This window comes from Leptosomus discolor, chromosome 1 (assembly GCF_034619465.1).
Source record: "Leptosomus discolor isolate bLepDis1 chromosome 1, bLepDis1.hap2, whole genome shotgun sequence".
NCBI lineage: Eukaryota > Metazoa > Chordata > Aves > Leptosomiformes > Leptosomidae > Leptosomus > Leptosomus discolor.
In genome coordinates this window covers 186,211,893-186,228,571 of record NC_141391.1, presented here as the reverse complement: position 1 = coordinate 186,228,571, position 16,679 = coordinate 186,211,893, and the positions used below count along the sequence as shown (strand labels likewise).

Sequence of the window (16,679 nt, the reverse complement as noted above, 5' to 3'; positions counted from 1 at the left end):
CTGACAATTAAGTATTGTTAAAAATCATTCAACTTAATCTTGTGATTTACCGTAACAGTGTTAGTAAGTTGTGTAAAATCTATACTCACTCATTTCGTGACAAATTGACGAAGGGAGCAGGATACTAAAACACTGACCCACAACGTGGTGCCTGCTGCTAGTGATGTGGGTTGGGATGTTGGAGGTGGCTTGACTGACAGAGCAGCATGATGTGTAAGTGTGCACTTCGATTCAGTGGCACTTAGCTGAAATGTGTTGCTTTTTGAACGTTGTGTTCGGTTAACGATTTCAGTAGCCGCTGCAGGCAGCGGGGCATGGACGCTACCATATTTGTCGAAATGCAAAAAAACCCCACTTGAAAACCTCATCTGAATCCAGCTTCTGATATTTGCTATTGGTCTAAAAGCTGAGTGAGGCTCGACATCAGGTACCAAAGTCTGTGTGCCTATGAGAGGTGGGTGGGCTGTGGACGAGTAGGGGTGGGAGCAGGCGCTCTCCAGCAGGTATGGACAGAAGGAGTGGTCCACCGTGGGGCAAGGGCTGGGCGTGAAGGCCCAGCAGCAAAGTATTTGGAGAAAGAGTGCACGACACTGTTCCAGTGTAACGATTCTGTATCGCAGCTAATCCTGCTTCTCCTGGTACGTGTGAAAACACAGGAGCATTCAGGTACTGCTCTAGGTACAAAGAAGAGAGGATTGTGGGGCCAGTGTAAGAGGAGATAGAGCACCTTCCCGGTGACGTGGGAAGGAGAGGGTGCAGGGTTGGCCTAAGAACAGTTAATATGGGTGTAGCTGTGGTGTGAATTTTTTAAGGCTTTAACAGAAGTCCCTCAGGTAGAGAATGAAGGAGAGTTGAGGCAGTTACTGTGAAAGGTGCTTCTGATGGATATGCCTGACCAACAAATACAGCAATATGAGCAGTGGTTTCAGAATTAGTAACAGTTATGTGGAGCGCACTGGCGAGGGCAGGGACAGCAGACCCTCTAGCTCTTACCCTTACCAAAACCAGGACCAACCAAACTGTTGGTTTAGTCAGCTTTTGATTTATAATCTGTGGCACCATCAGACTAGTCCTGTGTCTTGGTTATGGAATGTACTTAAGGTCAAGTCTGTTACAAAATGGAACAAAATTTTAAGAAGATACTCTGGTTCATTTGTACCAATGGTAGGGTCAAAATCTCTGAATCTAAAAGCTTATTACAGTTGAAGAAAGAGCTACTTCATCAGAATTTACTATGTATTACCAAAATAAAAGCATTTGTTAAATCAGACTGTTCATTAACTTCTCATGACATGCAACTAAGTCTTATTTTCTCCACTTAATGATATTGAAAGGCAGTTAAAAAAAGGTAAGTTAAGTGAATATATTAAATATTTTTCTGACAGTTTTTAAGAAAGCAGTTAGAGTAGTTTCCAAAAACTAATGCTAACAAATGGAAGAAAAACAGTCTTAAGATAGTGAGTGGAAGATGATGAAAGGGAAATAAAACTCTGGAATTTATTAGGGAAGTGTTGTATCTGTAATAATTTGTCATGGGAAGTTTTTTTGATATTGTGAATTCAGCTGAGTAGTTCCTATCTTTTTTAATTGAGTGAACTACTCTGTACTAATTCAGACAGATCATCTGGGACAGGTAGTCTAAAGATTTGGATTTTAAATGTCTGGTTTACTTAAACAAAAAAAAAAAAGGTACTTGTGAATATAGATGCATTTTTTGTGAACTTCAGCTTCTTTTTTTTGTAGGTAATTGAATGGGTCTTCAGAAACAGAGTTGCTAAAACTAACAGATAAGTAAGTACGCAAGTGATCATTTGTTTTTCACAAAAATACATATCTTGGTGCTACCTCTGTTTACAGGTAGTAAAGCTTTTTGTCATGTTGATTGTCAACTTCTGTAATAATCAATATATTTATATAGCCTCATAAGCTTATTTCCAGTTAAGTGTTTTTGTTTTGTGAAAGTAGTTAATGTTATGTATTTCTCCTTCTGAATATGTGCTGCTTTTTCTTAGTATTATTTTTAATAGCTAGAACTACTGTTGTGAAGGGAAACTTTGAAAAATACAATTCTATCAATTTCTTGCCTATTTTCAAGGATGTGTAGTGTATAATTTGTCACTTTTATAGTCATCAGAAAAGTTTCAGCTCTGCAAGGTTGTGTTACCTAACGTAGCATGACCAAAATGTCTTCTGGAGATGGCTTATTTCCACCTGTATTTAGTTACTGATTTTGACTTTGAAAGTTACCTTTCTCTGGAAAGAGAAATTTTGTTTTTTTGTTGGCTCTCAATTTACAACAGGAAAAATCTGCATGTGAGGAATGCATTTCATTGATGTATTCAGAATGCTGAGCTTTGTGCTAACTGAATGATGTGTCATGTTTTAACCTTTTTCCAGATAATTGAGCTGATTAAATAATTCAATCAAAGTTATTATATTATATAAAAAAGTAGGAGTTGAACTCTTTTTTTAAAAAGTCCTCTATTTTTAGCAGAGAAATACAACCAAAAGGGCTTGAGGGCCAAGACAAAGGACAGGGAGGGCTCACTCACCAGTTATGGTCACGGGCAAAAGACAGACCCAACTTGGGGAAAACAACACAAATTTAATACAAACAACCACCACCGTCAAGGATAATGAGGAATACAACCACGTCTTAAATACAACACACCTTCCTCCCCCACCCCTCTGGTCTTCCCGGGCTCAGCTCTGCTCCCTCCCCCCCCAGCAGCCCAGGGGGCAGGGAATGGGGGTCACAGCCCGTCCGGCACAAGGTGTCCCCGCTGCTCCTTCCCCCTCAGGGAGAGGGGCCCTCGCAGCCCTCCCCTGCCCCACCGCGGGGTCCCTCTCCCGGCAGACATTCCTCCTCCCGCCGCCCCAACGCGAGTCCTTCCCGCGGGGCCGCAGCTCCCCAGAACCCCCCAGCCGGGTCCCTCCCGGGGCTGCCGCCCTCCCGCCGACGGGCGGCTCCAGCGCGGCCGCAGTCGCGCTCTGCTCCGGGCCCGGTCCCTGCTCCTCCGGCCCGGGGCCCTCCGCGGGCTGCAGGGCGACCGCTGGGCCACCGCTGGGCTCCAGGGGCTGCAGGGGCTCAGCCGCCACCCCACCGCGGGCCGCGAGGGAACCTTCGCCCCGGCACAGCTCCCCCTCTCCTGCCTCACTGACCGCGGTGTCCGCAGGGCTGGCTCTCTCCCATTGCCCTCCTCTCCTCTGCTCCCAAAACAAAGACTCCCAAACAAAAACTTGCCCAAGAGATTTTTCCCCTCTTAAATGTGTTTATTTGCAGAGGTGCCATTGGCCTGGCCTTGACCAGAGGCGAGTCCGGATTGGAGCTGGAGGGAGCTTCTGGAAGCCTCTTACAGGAGCCACCTCTGTAGCCCCTTCCCTTGCTACCAAAACCCCGCCAGACACCGAACGCGACACAGCTAATTAAAATTAAAAAGTGTGCGTACAGGGCTTGTGCATAATACATTATACTGGGAGAAGTCTGGGAACCTTTGTTTCTATGCTCACTATCCTTTCGTCTATTCATAATGAGTCTGGTTTGGGCTAATTAGATTTTTATTGTCTTTAGTGGCGTATCGAAGAGATGAAATGTGGTCCGAAGGGCGATATGACTATGAAAGAGTTCCAAGAGAACGTGTCCCTCCAAGGATTCATCCTGATGTAAGTGTATAGTATGTTTCTTTAGCATGATATCATTATACTGTACCTTTATACCATGACTTGTACCATAAGGCCTGGATTTATGTACATATTAAAGTTCGTAGTATACCCCAAGTTCCATTGTTTTCTCATTCATTTAAGCCAACAATCTCGTAAATGCACAGAAATAGTAGGATGCCTACAAAATTAAATCTTGTTTTTTTTTTTTTTCTCTTCAAATCTTTGCTAAAGAAATTGTGTTTTGGAGCCTTGTAAGGGAAATGCTTATCAAGAAGAATGTTGATGGAAATCTACTTTGTTGGCATGAAGACTTCTACTGTATGTCATGCTTGTGAAAGCAAACACAGAAGCTAGACTTACTCTGCTGTAGGATAACTTTAGAATGCTTTTAGAAAATCTCTGTCTTGAAGTCTCTAAAGAATTACAGATTCACAGAATGTTAGGTTTTGGAAGGCACCTCGAAAGATCATCTAGTCCAACCCCCCTGCCAGAGCAGGACCACCTAGAGTAGATCACACAGGAATGCGTCCAAGCGGATTTTGAATGTCTCCAGAGAAGGAGACTCCATAACCTCTCTGGGCAGCCCCTTCCAGTGCTCTGTCACCCTCACAGTGAATAAGATTTTCCTTATGTTCATGTGGAGCCTCCTGTGCTCCAGCTTGCACCCGTTGCCCCTTGTCCTGTCATTGGCCATCACCGAGGAGAGCCCAGCTCCATCCTCCTGACACTCACCTTTATGTATTTATAAACATTGATGAGGTCACCCCTCAGTCTCCTCTTCTGCAAGCCAAAGAGACCCAGCTCCCTCAGCCTTCCATCAGAAGGGAGATGTTCCACCCCCTTAGTCACCTTTGTGGCTCTGCGCTGGACTCTTAAGCAGTTCCACACCCTTCTTGAACTGAGGGGTCCAAAAGAGGAAAGACGACAGGTTGTAGCTTTGTCTTTTGAACTATTACCCCTCAAACAGAACGTTAAGACTTGTTTTTGATATTTCTATTTACATGCTGTGCAATGTATATTTGGCAAAATAGAATTTCAGGTACCTATGCCTGTTATCTGGCTTTTCTTTTAATTCTTTTAAATATTGGGATAATAGCTTAGCTGATTTCGCATACTTTCTGGGTTCCCTTTACCACATTTTCAGCTTGTCATTTTGGAAGTGTACCAGTGTTGGTAATTTGGTAACTCGTTATATCGTCTTCTCTATTGAGTAGTGTATTAGTGTTTAGCTGCTCTGTGACATTTTTAGGTCTCTTTACAGGCAACAACAAAATTTCTGCGTTTTCAGCAAACTAGAAATCAGATAAGTTTGCACAGGGTGTTTAGTCAGCTTCTTCTCCAAAATATTTATTGGCAATAGGACATGAGGAACAGCAGAATGTATTTTCACAGATTTTTATTTTTTTAAATCAATGTTTGGCTTGACTAACATATTGCTAATTTAATTTGACCATTGCAACAGTGATATTCCTAAATCCTTTTAGTCTTTCAAGCTGTCCAGGGAACAATGCATGGCATATAGGTTATGAAAATTTACTTTACAATTTAAAAGGTGTGATGCATATGACGTGTTTGGAACTGGGGATAAAGGGACTGGCAGCATATTCTCATTTATCACAATCGATACTGTTCTGCCTTACTGAAAGATGGATGTGAAGCTCCTTCTCATGCAGCTCTGCTGATTCAAGGTAGTTGGCAGGCAGTTTCTGTCCTTGTAAGCCTGTGCTGTTGTACCCGTGTCTACGTATAGAGGTCTGACTTAAAGCCCAGTAAAATGGAATTAATTTATTCAGTCTGCAAGCGTGCTTAGCATTTGCTGGTAGGCTGGCGTATTGAAACTGAGACATGCCACTGATACAGAATGAAGTATCTCTTGTTTGAGAGAGCAAGAGGCTTGTCCTAAACTAAACTGGGTGCTATATAGACAAGTATAGACTCTCGTAGAAACACACGCTTTCAGATCCTGTTAAACAACGTGAAGTCGCAAGGACCTGGCACAATTAACTGTAAGTGGGTGCCTCTTGAACTTTCATGTAGCCATCCTTTTGTATGTTAGTTTACTTATGTGATGGGGACTTCCGGGTGAGGTTAAAGCATGGAGCAGTTTTATTTTGGCTTCAGAGCACATCTTCTCTAAGACATGAAACTGAAAAAAAAAACCCCCGTTCAATGAGGTGAGGGTAGATCAAGCATTGTGGCTGTATGTGAATGTATATGTAGTCTCTATTTTTGCATCAGTATGGCTGTAGGCTGGGTTTGCATTGCCCTCTAGTGAATTTGTTGGGTGGTCTGTGAAATCAGACCTAACTTTTTTTGCATGACAATGTTTAGCAGTTCATGAATTTAATGTATTTTTCTACAAAAACTATTGGTGCATTGGATTGTGACTTCTACTACTATTAAAAAAGCCAGTTTGAGTGTCTTTCCCCCTCCAAATTGCACAAGCTAACTCAAGTCTCTGCATTTTATAGCTTGTTTTTTTTTAAGGCCCGTAGGAAGAATATCTTGCTAAAGAAGACTTAGAATACAAAGCCTTGCATTCATGTTTTTGTTTGCTTTTTATTTGCAATTGACTTTTATGATTGGTTCTAGAAAACTGAATTCATATATTTTGCAACTGTGCAATTTGTGCTTAATAAACAAAGGATTTCTTTAATTGGTGAATGGTGTATGACACTTTATTTGAAGGAAATACAATAAATTAATTTTACATTCTATCAAAAAGCTATCCGAAACTTAAAAGAAAAAACAAGAGTGTTAAAACTGTCTCTGTCACTTAAATCCTCAGATCACCTACTGCGTTGTATTGGGAGGGTGCTTCTCTAATCAGATTGTGAAGCAAGGACTCCCTTCACTATAATCCTCATAGTGTGAAGGATATTACTGATGTTAAGAAAATGGATAGTATTTTCAAATGGGCTCTTTATTTTAGAGTTGTTACAGGTGTAACTTTCTTTTGCATTCCTAAGTTAACAAAAGTCTCTGAGAAACATGTGTAGCTAATGCTTAAAAAAAGAAAATAGCTGATGCACAGAAAGTAGCTAATGCTTCTGCTTTAAACTTTCAAAAGAAACTTAAAGTGCTTTGAACATTTTCCCTCTATGATTAAACTTGTAATGCCTAAAGATTGCATCTGAATGGTGTCCAATTAGATTTAATAAGTTATTCCACCATCAGACTGGCATGATTTTTAACGTTTGTTGTTCCCCTGTGCTATTTCAGCTTAACGATTATAGTCCCATACTTAGAAATAACTTGTCGGTTTTACTTTTTTGTGTTCACTGCAGATTTCCAGCTGTTAAAAGCAATATGATTTTGTTTGTTTTGTGGTTTAGGGTGATTATCATAGAGTAGTAAACATTGTGCCCAAGAAACCACCGCTGCTCGAAAGACCTGGGGATGGGAATTACAGTCGGTATGATGGTTACAGTCACACTGAGTACAGAGACTATGAAGAGGGTCGCAATTTTGCCCATGACCGAAGAAGTGGCCCTCCACACCGAGGCGTACCTAAGGTAATTCTTCTCATGTGTTTATGATGTTTATTTTCTCATTAATGCTTTAATACTAAACAATTAAAATATTATTTCAGACAGAGCATTGATGTTACTGCTGTTCCTGTAAACTGAAATAGAATGAATAGAAAAAAACATCCAGGTGTTGATACTTGGTGCTTTTTTGCAGTTCCTGTGCTTCTAAGACTCTTGTGATTATATGGTAATACCTGGTTCCTGCTTTTTACGGTTCCTTGCTACTCTGCTGACTTAGGAAAGAGCCCTTGTGGGGCGCTGTGGAAAGCTCACAGTCTGAACTGAGAAAACAAAGGTGTCCAGAAGTCCTCTCTGTAATGCAGTGCAAAGCTCGCTGGATGAACAAAGAATGATTGCCAATTCTTTCTATTTGACAAGTCCTTGCACATACAACTTGTTGAATGTTGTCTACCTATCCTTCTAATTCATACAGTTGTTCCCTTATTTAAATTCTGTCATTATGTTGAATTCATTTTTTTTTCTGCAGTAGCTACGCTTAAGAACAAAATTTATGGTCCCTTTGAAGGTCATTGCTGTTGCCTTCTCCAACCCAGCTCTTTGAAATTCTGTAATTTCAAGCTATTAATGATAATTTACGTTTAAATCAGGAATTTATTTTTTTTTTAAGTCAGAGCCTATGTATATAGTTCAGAAATTTTAGTAGTTTTTGCATTTTGTACAACATTGCAAAGTTGCTCTCTTTAGTATTGGTAGAGGAAGAAAATAAGAGGGATGGGATAGAGTGAGAGGAACCTTGCTGTGAATGATTAATACTTTCTTTTACCTTGTTAAGTGCTTTGGTTTTGCAGTAAATAAGTACCATTTGGCAACTAACTGTACCAGACATCTGATGTTGAGATACACATCACGCAATTGTTTTGCATGTATGTTTTGCAGGATGAATCAGGATATAGATGGCCAAGGGATGATCATCCTATAAGTCGGCAGCCTGAATACAGGTATTTTATAACTTTCTTGTGGTGCCATGCATAGGCTGAGACTAATTAGGGCATGTTTCTTTCTTAACAGAACAGTTTGTAGAGCAGAGCAGTGAAGTGGCAGGGATGTGGGAAGGGACAGCTGTTGAAGTAAAAGACGGTAGTGGAAAAGTGGTTTCTAGTTGTATTGTTTGAAATGCAAATAACTGGTATGACATGGAAGTCTCTATTTTAGTATTTGTTTAGTAAGGATAGGAGGCAAAATGATAGAATCTTTAGGATGTTAAACTGGGGCTGTAAGTACTTCAGTGCATCTCCCTGATCTGTAACAATTTTTCCATGACTTCACAGTATTCTTTGGTCTAATATATGCTTCTGTCACCACAGTACCTTTGGGCCACAACACAGTGGAAAGATACCTGCACCGTTTTAAATGTTGGTGGGGTGGATAATGGGATTATGAAGTTCGTCACAGCCTTGTTCTGACCTCACTGTTTTCTCAGCTGGACTGATGAATAGATATGTCCATCGTACATTATATTAATTTCTGTGAGGACTTCTTAGTCTGTACCTCAGGTTCCCATCTATGAAATGTAAGGAAAAGTGTTAAACAGTAGGGCTGTAACATATATATGTCTGCAATGATGTTTAATATGGGATTGTTTGATATGATAAATAAAGCGTACAGGACAGTGTTACACTCAAAATTTATGGGTGTCGTAGGTTAGGCCCAGGCAGCAACAAAGCTCCATGGGGCTGCTTGCTCCCTCCTCCCGCCTCTTTCCCTCCCAACCTCCCAGCAACCGTACTAGTGAAGTAACGTATAAAGCGAGTGAAGAACACCACAACTGCTCACCACCCAGACCCTGACACCTGCAGCCTTCCGGAGCGGCGCGCACCTCCCCGCCTGCTCCCCTCTTGTATACTGAGCATGTTGTCAGTACAGTATCTGTATTGTATGGTATCAGATATCTCCTTGGACAGTTCAGTTCAGCTGTCCTGACTGTGCCCTCTCCCAGGTTCTTGTGAAAATTAACCCTATCCTAGCCGAACCCAGGACATTATCCCCCCCTTATTCTATACCATCTATGTCATGCCCAGATCCTACACTTTGCAATTATTTGCCACTACTTTTCCTGTCCTTGATATGTATATATACACACAGATATCGTTCCCTTAGTCTATGGGCTATCCCTGTAATGTGTCCATTGAGTTAATTTAATCCATGACTTTGGGGCTCTGTCTGTTGTAACAGTCTTTCAGGGCAGCAGAGATAGTGTCGGATTGTTTCATGCTGCATCTGGTGCTCATGGCTGTGTGCACCCCATGCTCACAGTCTGCACTTTGAAGATGTTGATCTTGAGGAGGTTGCTGGGTGCCAGTTGCTGAAGCCAGTTCAAGTTCCATCACTGCTGCCCCTTGCTCGGTTTCATCAAAGTCCATCCTTCATTGATTTAAGTGACTCTTACTGTAATGCCACTGATATGACACACAGCAACTGCGGTAGTGATAACGTACAGTGGCAGGGTTATTTGGCAGTTGACATCATACAATTTAATTCTCTGGCTATTTTCACCCAAAATTAATTTCCCTTCCGGTACTCGTTGAACCCCATCCTTCTGCATCACCCACAAAGTCCACCCAGACTATCTTCCCTAACATATTCTTCACGTGCACTACAGGGACTTTATCCCCTTCTACTGTACATGGGAGTGTTGATTGGGCAGGGCCAGCTCGATTGGTAGATCCTGTAGTGTAACTAACCAGGTGGCTTTTGCTAAATGTTTATCCCAGGGTTTGAAGGTCCCAACCTCAGTTGCTGTCAGTGTAGTTTTTAGCAGTCCATTGTATTGTTCAATCTTCGCGGAGGCTGGTGCGTGATAGGGGGTGTGCTATACCCACTCAGTACCGTGCTTTTTGGCCCAGGTGTCTATGAGATTGTTTTGGAAATGAGTTCTGTTGCCTGACTCAGTTCTTTGTGGGGTGCCATGTCACCATAAGACTTGTTTTTCAATGCCCAGGATAGTGTTCCGGGTGGTGGCATGTGGCACAGCATGTTTCCAGCTGTGAAGTCGTATACCCACTCAGTACCGTGCTTTTTGGCCCAGGTGTCTATGAGATTGTTTTGGAAATGAGTTCTGTTGCCTGACTCAGTTCTTTGTGGGGTGCCATGTCACCATAAGACTTGTTTTTCAATGCCCAGGATAGTGTTCTGGGTGGTGGCATGTGGCACAGCATGTTTCCAGCTGTGAAGTCGTTGCTTCCACCATTGTAAGCACATGGCACTTGCCTTGACAGGTTTTGGGAGCGTGATATAATCCATCTGCCAGGCCTCCCCATATTTGTATTTCAGCCATTGCCATCTATACCAGAGGTTTCAACTACCTGGCTTGCTTGATCGCAGCACATGTTCACGCTCATCCATAACCTGTGCGATAGTGTCTGTGGTCAGGTCTACCCCTCCATCATGAGCCCATCTGTATGTTGCATCACTCCCTTGCTGGTCTGAGGTGTCATGGGCCCAACAAACCCTAAATATTTCATTCTTATGTTGCCAGTCCAAATCCACCTGAGCCACTTCAATCTTAGCAGCATGATCTGCCTGTTGGTTGTTTTGATGTTCCACAGTTGGCCCTACATGGGCATCTACATGACATACTTTCACAACCAGGTTCTCTACCTGAGCGGCCATATTTTGCTGTAATTCAGCAGCACAGAGGGGTTTACCTCTGTGCTGCCGGTTACTCTGCTTCCATTGCTGTAACCACCCCCACAAGGCATTTGCCACCATCCATGAGTCAGTATAGAGACAGAGCACTGGCTGCCTTTCTCTCAGCCATATCTAAAGCCAGTTGGATGGCTTTCACCTCTGCAAACTGACTCGATTCACCTTTCAGCAGCTTCAGCAACTCATCGTGTGGGACTGTACACAACAGGCTTCCACCTTCAATATTTTCTCACAACGTGACAGGACCCGTCAGTAAACAGGGCATATCGCTTCTTGTTATCTGGTAGTTTATATGGTGGGGCCTCTTCAGCACCTGTCACCACCTCCTCTGGCAACATTCCAAAATCTGCCTTCTCGCCAGTTTGTGATCACTTCCAAAATTCCTGGAGGGCTAGGGCTCCCTATTCGAGCCTGTTGTGTTATCAGTGCAACCCACTTACTCCATGTGGCATCAGTTGCATGATGTGTAGAGGAGACCCTCCCTTTGAACATCCAGCCCAGCATTCGCAGTCGGGGTGCTAAGAGGAGCTGTGCTTCGGTACCAACCACTTCTGAGTGGCTGGAGCTTGAACTGCTGCATATGCTGCCAATATCTCTTTTCTCAGCTGGAGTATAGTGGGCCTCGGATCTTTTGTATCCCTGACTCCAAAACCCTAGAGGTCAGCCTTGGTTCTCCCTGGGTGCTTTCTGCCAGAGGCTCCAGGTAGGATCATTCTTCCCGGCTGCGGTATGAAGCATGTTTTTAACGTCTTGCCCTGCCCAGTCCGGCCCAAGGGCTACTGCATGAACAGTCTTCAGTTTAATTTGTTCAAAGGCTTGTTGTTTTTCAGGGCCCCATCTGAAATCATTCTTCTTCTGGGTCACTTGACAGAGAGGGTTTACAATTGGACTGTAATTTGGAATATGCATCCTCCAAAACCCCACAATGCCTCAGAAAGCTTGCGTTTCCTTTTTACTAGTTGCTGGAGACATGGCTGCTATCTTGTTGATGCCATCCATTGGGATCAAGGTGATGCCTGTCTTGCCATTTTATTCTCAAAAACTGGATCTCCTGTGCAGGTCCCTTAACCTTACTTTGTTTTATGGCAAAACCAGCCTTCAGAAAGATTTGAGCTGTTTTCTTCCCTTTCTCAAAAACTTCTGCTGTGTTGCCACTTACGATGATGTCATCAATGAATTGCAGGTGTTCTGGACCTTCACCCTGTTCCAGTACAGCCTCAGTCAGTCCATGGCAAACGGTGGGACTGTTTCCACCCCTGGAGCAATTGGTTCCAGGTGTACTCTGCACCCCTCCAAGTGAAAGCAAACTGTGGCCTGCGCTTTGCTGCCAAAGGAATAGAAAAAAATGCATTAGCGACATCAGTTATGGTGTGCCACTTGGCTGCCTTTGTCTCCAGTTCACACTGAAGTTCTAACATGTCCGGCACAGCAGCATTCAGCAGCGGCATGACTTCATTCAAGCCACGATAGTCTACTGTTAGTCTTCACTCTCCATTAGATTTTTGCTCTGGTCATATGGGGCTGTTAAAGGGTGAGTGAGTTTTGCTGATCACCCCTTGGCTCTCCAGCTGGCGAATCAGCTTATGGATAGGAATCAGGGAGTCTCCATAGGTGCAATATTGCTGCCGGTGCACTGTTGTGGTAGTGATTGGCACCTGTTGTTCTTCAACCTTCAGCAATCCCACCACAGAAGGGTCCTCTGAGAGCCAAGGCAAGGTGGGCACTGTTCAACTTCCTCCATCTCCAGGGCAGCTATACCAAAGGCCCACCGGTACCCCCTTGGGTCCCTGAAATACCCTCTCCTAAGGTAGTCTGTGCCAAGGAGTCACGGAGCCTCTGGGCCAGTCACAATGGGGTGTTTATGCCACTCGTTCCTGGTTAGACTCACTTCAGCTTCCATTACAGTTGGCTGTTGGGTTCCCCCTGTCACTCCAGAAATACAGATGGGTTCTGCCCCTTTATAGCTTGACAGCATTATGCACCGGTGTCTACTAGAGCCTTATACCCCTGTGAGTCTGATGTGCCATTTTCTTGTGAAAATAACTTAGAAGTCCCTTCAGGATGATTGGAAGTGAGATCAGCCCTTCTACTCTGCCTGGGGAATTTCCCACTGGAAACTGGAACAGCGTTTTTCTTGGAAGGAACCCCTTTTGAGATTGTTTTTCCTCACAACTCGTAGATGTACCCATGCATCTAGGATCGAAGTGAGTTTTCCATCGTGCTTCCTCATGTCCTCTCTGTGGTCACATAGGTAAAACCATGGGTTACCCCATGGTGTGTACCTTCTATATTCTTTCTCTTGAGCAGAGGAGCACCTACTCCTAATAGCTGAGATACAGGCCTGTACAGATGGAGAGTAGAGCATACCCTCTTTGAATTGCTGGAACTCCCAGGACAGTTCCTTCATAGCTGAGATGCAAGCCTGTGGGGAGGAAGAGAGACTTTCTTCTTATTGCTGGAATTGGCCAGTCAATTTATCCACTGTTTGCCCCTCACCTTCTTTTCAGGACATTACTGCCAAGGAGTTGGCATGTGGCAGTGGTGCACTTTGTAGAAACTTCCACTACATGGGTTGTGTGCACTGGACTTCATCTGGATCTGTAGGTAACTGCTCGTAATCCAGATCATTATAAATCACTTCCAGCACAGCTAATTCCCTCAGGTACTGGACACCTCTCTGCACTTGCCTGGGTGACACATAATGTCTTCCTTGAGGGGTTACCTTTCCTTCATGCCTGATAGAAGTCCTCTCCAGAGGCTGAGGGCTTGTGTCCGTTTTCCTGTTACCGTGTCAATGCCCCCTTCCCTAGACAGGGATCCCAGCTGCTTGGCTTCCCTACCCTCTTATTCCAAACTACTGACCCCGTTAACCCAGAATCAGATCAGCCAGGTGACAATATGCTCACTGGGATGGCAGCCAAAATCCTTTTGCATATCTTGCAACTCACTCAGGGAATAGAGATCAGATAGGAAGATGCCTCTTCCTCCTGTTCTCATGATGACTCTGGTTCACCTTCATCCCTCATTAAGTGAACTGTTTTTTTGTGTATTGTTTCTTCTGTATAGGTGTGACTGACACCATCGCAGGTTGATTCTCTGGTTCAATAGCAGTGCCTGTTGCTGGGATTTGAGTAGTCACAGTGCTTGTGATGAGGGCTGGAGTAGCTGCAGTGCCTGGTGGTCTGTTTTTAGGTCCAGAGACCTTCTGTTTTCCCCTTGAGGATACAGTAATAGCACTGAAAAGGGCTCCGTAGGTAAGGGCCTGGCCCCAGCACATTGCAGTAATTTGTGTCTGTCTGGAATTGCCAGCGTGACAGCATACTTTTTCCAAATATTTTACTGATTTCCAAATATTTTACTAGTTTTTCAGGATTCCACACTTGTTCGGGGGTGAAATTCCAAAACATTGGAGGTGACTGCTATCCATACTCTCCCACACACCCTGCCGCTCATAACTATTCAGCCTCAGGGCAGATCTCTGGGTGATATTCTTAAGAAAATTTTATGTAACCCTGAACAATACCTGGGACACATTGATGAGACATGGCAATAACAGCATGCTGGCTTGGGCATCCCAGGGATATTCAAAATTCTCAAAAGCTGCTATAAGTAGCCTGAAGGAGAAAGGGGAGGTGAAAGAGCAGGAGAAAGTATCCTCCCCATTTCCCCGTGGATTGGGTGTGATTGCTAATAAATTCTGAGAGAAGGCACCCGAGGTATGGGCATGACAACAGTGCTGCGTACAAATACCAGCTTAACCTCATGACCAGTGATGTAGTCATAGGTCAACATTAGCCAGTACAGCAAAATGATGGTCCTGATCCCTCTCCTGGAGGTGATCAGCATCACCGCAGGGAGCGCACAGTGCGGGTAAGGATTTGCATAACGTTGCAAGCAGCAACTGTTTAACTAATGTAAGAAGTGCGTGTAACAGAGCTGTTTTAACATGCTCTGGTCAGATCTGCCATTACCTCAACCCTTCGGGCCCCACGTTGGGTGCCAAAAAAGACTGTCGTGCTTTAGGCCCAGCCGGCAACAGGGCACCACGAGGCTGCTCACTCACTACCTCCCCCCACCCAAAGCCCCATGGGAGGAGGAGGAGAATTGGAAGAAAAAGGTAAATCCTTGCAGGTTGAGATAAGGACAGTTTAATAGGACAAACCAAGGAGAGAAGAAACAACAGTAGTAACAATAGTACTAATGAAATAATAGATAAAGCGCGTGATGCACAGTGTAACTGCTCACCCCCTGGACCATGATGCCCCGCCTGCCTTCCCCAGCTTTGTCCTTCCCCACTATGTACTGAGCATGACTGCCATATGGTATTGAATATCCCCTGGCATGGTTCCCTTTGGCTGTCCTGGCTGTGTCCCCGCCCAGGTCTTTGTGAAAATTAACCATATGCTTGCTGAACGCAGGACAATGGACAAGGATGAAACCCACCTTAAATATTCAGACAAGAAATCATTTTTAATATAACTGAAATATTAACAGTCTAGTCTAAGAACGTCATCTCATGGCTGTACTTTTGTATGCCACATCCTGTGTTTCTACTTCTCAAGCTGTCTGCTGTTATACCAGGCCTATATTTCTAGATACTGCATCGTGGTCTTAGTCATAAATGTCTCATTCTACATAGAATAACTCCTTGTTACTGCTATCTATATAGTGGGTGTACCATACAAAGATCAACACAAGTAAACCAAGTTAGCTATAGATACTTAGAAAAATTGCTGTTAAACCTGCACCAAGTTAAAAAAAAAAAAAGACTTTAGGCAGGTCAGGAAAAGCTCAGACAGAGCAAGCCTGACAAGCTTACTCACTCAAAGCCTCAGTCTTGAGGCCTAGCAAACTCGATACGAAGCGGTTAGTAACAATGGCAATACAGTGCTAAAGTTGCAGTAGATACCTCTTCCTTTGAATGTGATGGTTTAGACGTAGCATAACTAGGTTATTACATATCTTCATTTAAAAAAATCCTTCATATACCATAAGGGTCTGTGTGCACTAGACTTCTCTCAAAATTGCATTCTTGGGGCTAGAAGCAACAGTAAAGGGTTTTGAAAAGTAGTAAATGTTTTATAGCAACTTATGTAAAAATTCTTCCGTCTTTTCTTCCCGCTCTAGAAGATTCAGAGTTTAAAACTGTCGAGGGGACAGGGCAGGGAGAAGAGACTGAGAAGACTGACTTAGTGCCAGGCGGTTTATTTTACACAGAACAAGAGTGGCACCCAGTGGTCAAAAAGATTGTCTTAAGATTTTTTCCATTTAAAATGTGAGGATTAGATGTCAGGTCCTTTTGTTGAAGGCTTTAAAAATGTGTTGTGTGATAGGTGATAGTCCCATCTTTATTATGTATTTCAGAATATGTAACTGTTATACAAATGCAATAACACTGTGAAAGAACTTCATAAAGATAGGTGGTTCAGTTGAGTGTATAGGAATGTATTTGCAATTGAATGAAGCTCTGCTGCTCTATTATATAAATATGCATTAGCGGGTCAGAAGGAACAGTAAATAACCTTGAATGTAAAATCCTGTGATCAGACTGCTAAATACTTGTAGCATTGCGTGCTTTGTAATAAACTTAATTACGATTTTTTGCACATTTGCTCACTATTGAGCTACGTAGTGGATCTCAACAGAGGAAATTGAAGCACAGTACTTGGTATATATTGTCTCCAGTGGTGAAAATGCTAATTACTTTCTATTTCAAAGACATTTGCACTATAAAACATGAGATTAAAAAATTACTATACGCAAAAATGCTTTCTCTTTGGATATGATGAAAGTTATTTTGGGTAAGCTGGAGTACATGTA

General features: G+C 43.3%; 1 protein-coding gene across 1 annotated transcript in view; it reads left to right on the top strand.

Moving 5' to 3' along the window:
• The first annotated feature begins 1,760 nt into the window (after positions 1–1,760).
• PPHLN1 (periphilin 1) overlaps positions 1,761–16,679 on the top strand; it is a 71,077-nt gene continuing 56,158 nt past the window's right edge. Inside the window, exons 1-4 of the mRNA XM_086472462.1 lie at positions 1,761–1,791; positions 3,572–3,663; positions 6,999–7,178; positions 8,091–8,152. Of these exons, the coding sequence (XP_086328588.1) occupies position 1,791; positions 3,572–3,663; positions 6,999–7,178; positions 8,091–8,152 (335 nt within the window). The 5' untranslated portion in view covers positions 1,761–1,790. The remainder of the gene's footprint in view (positions 1,792–3,571; positions 3,664–6,998; positions 7,179–8,090; positions 8,153–16,679) is intronic.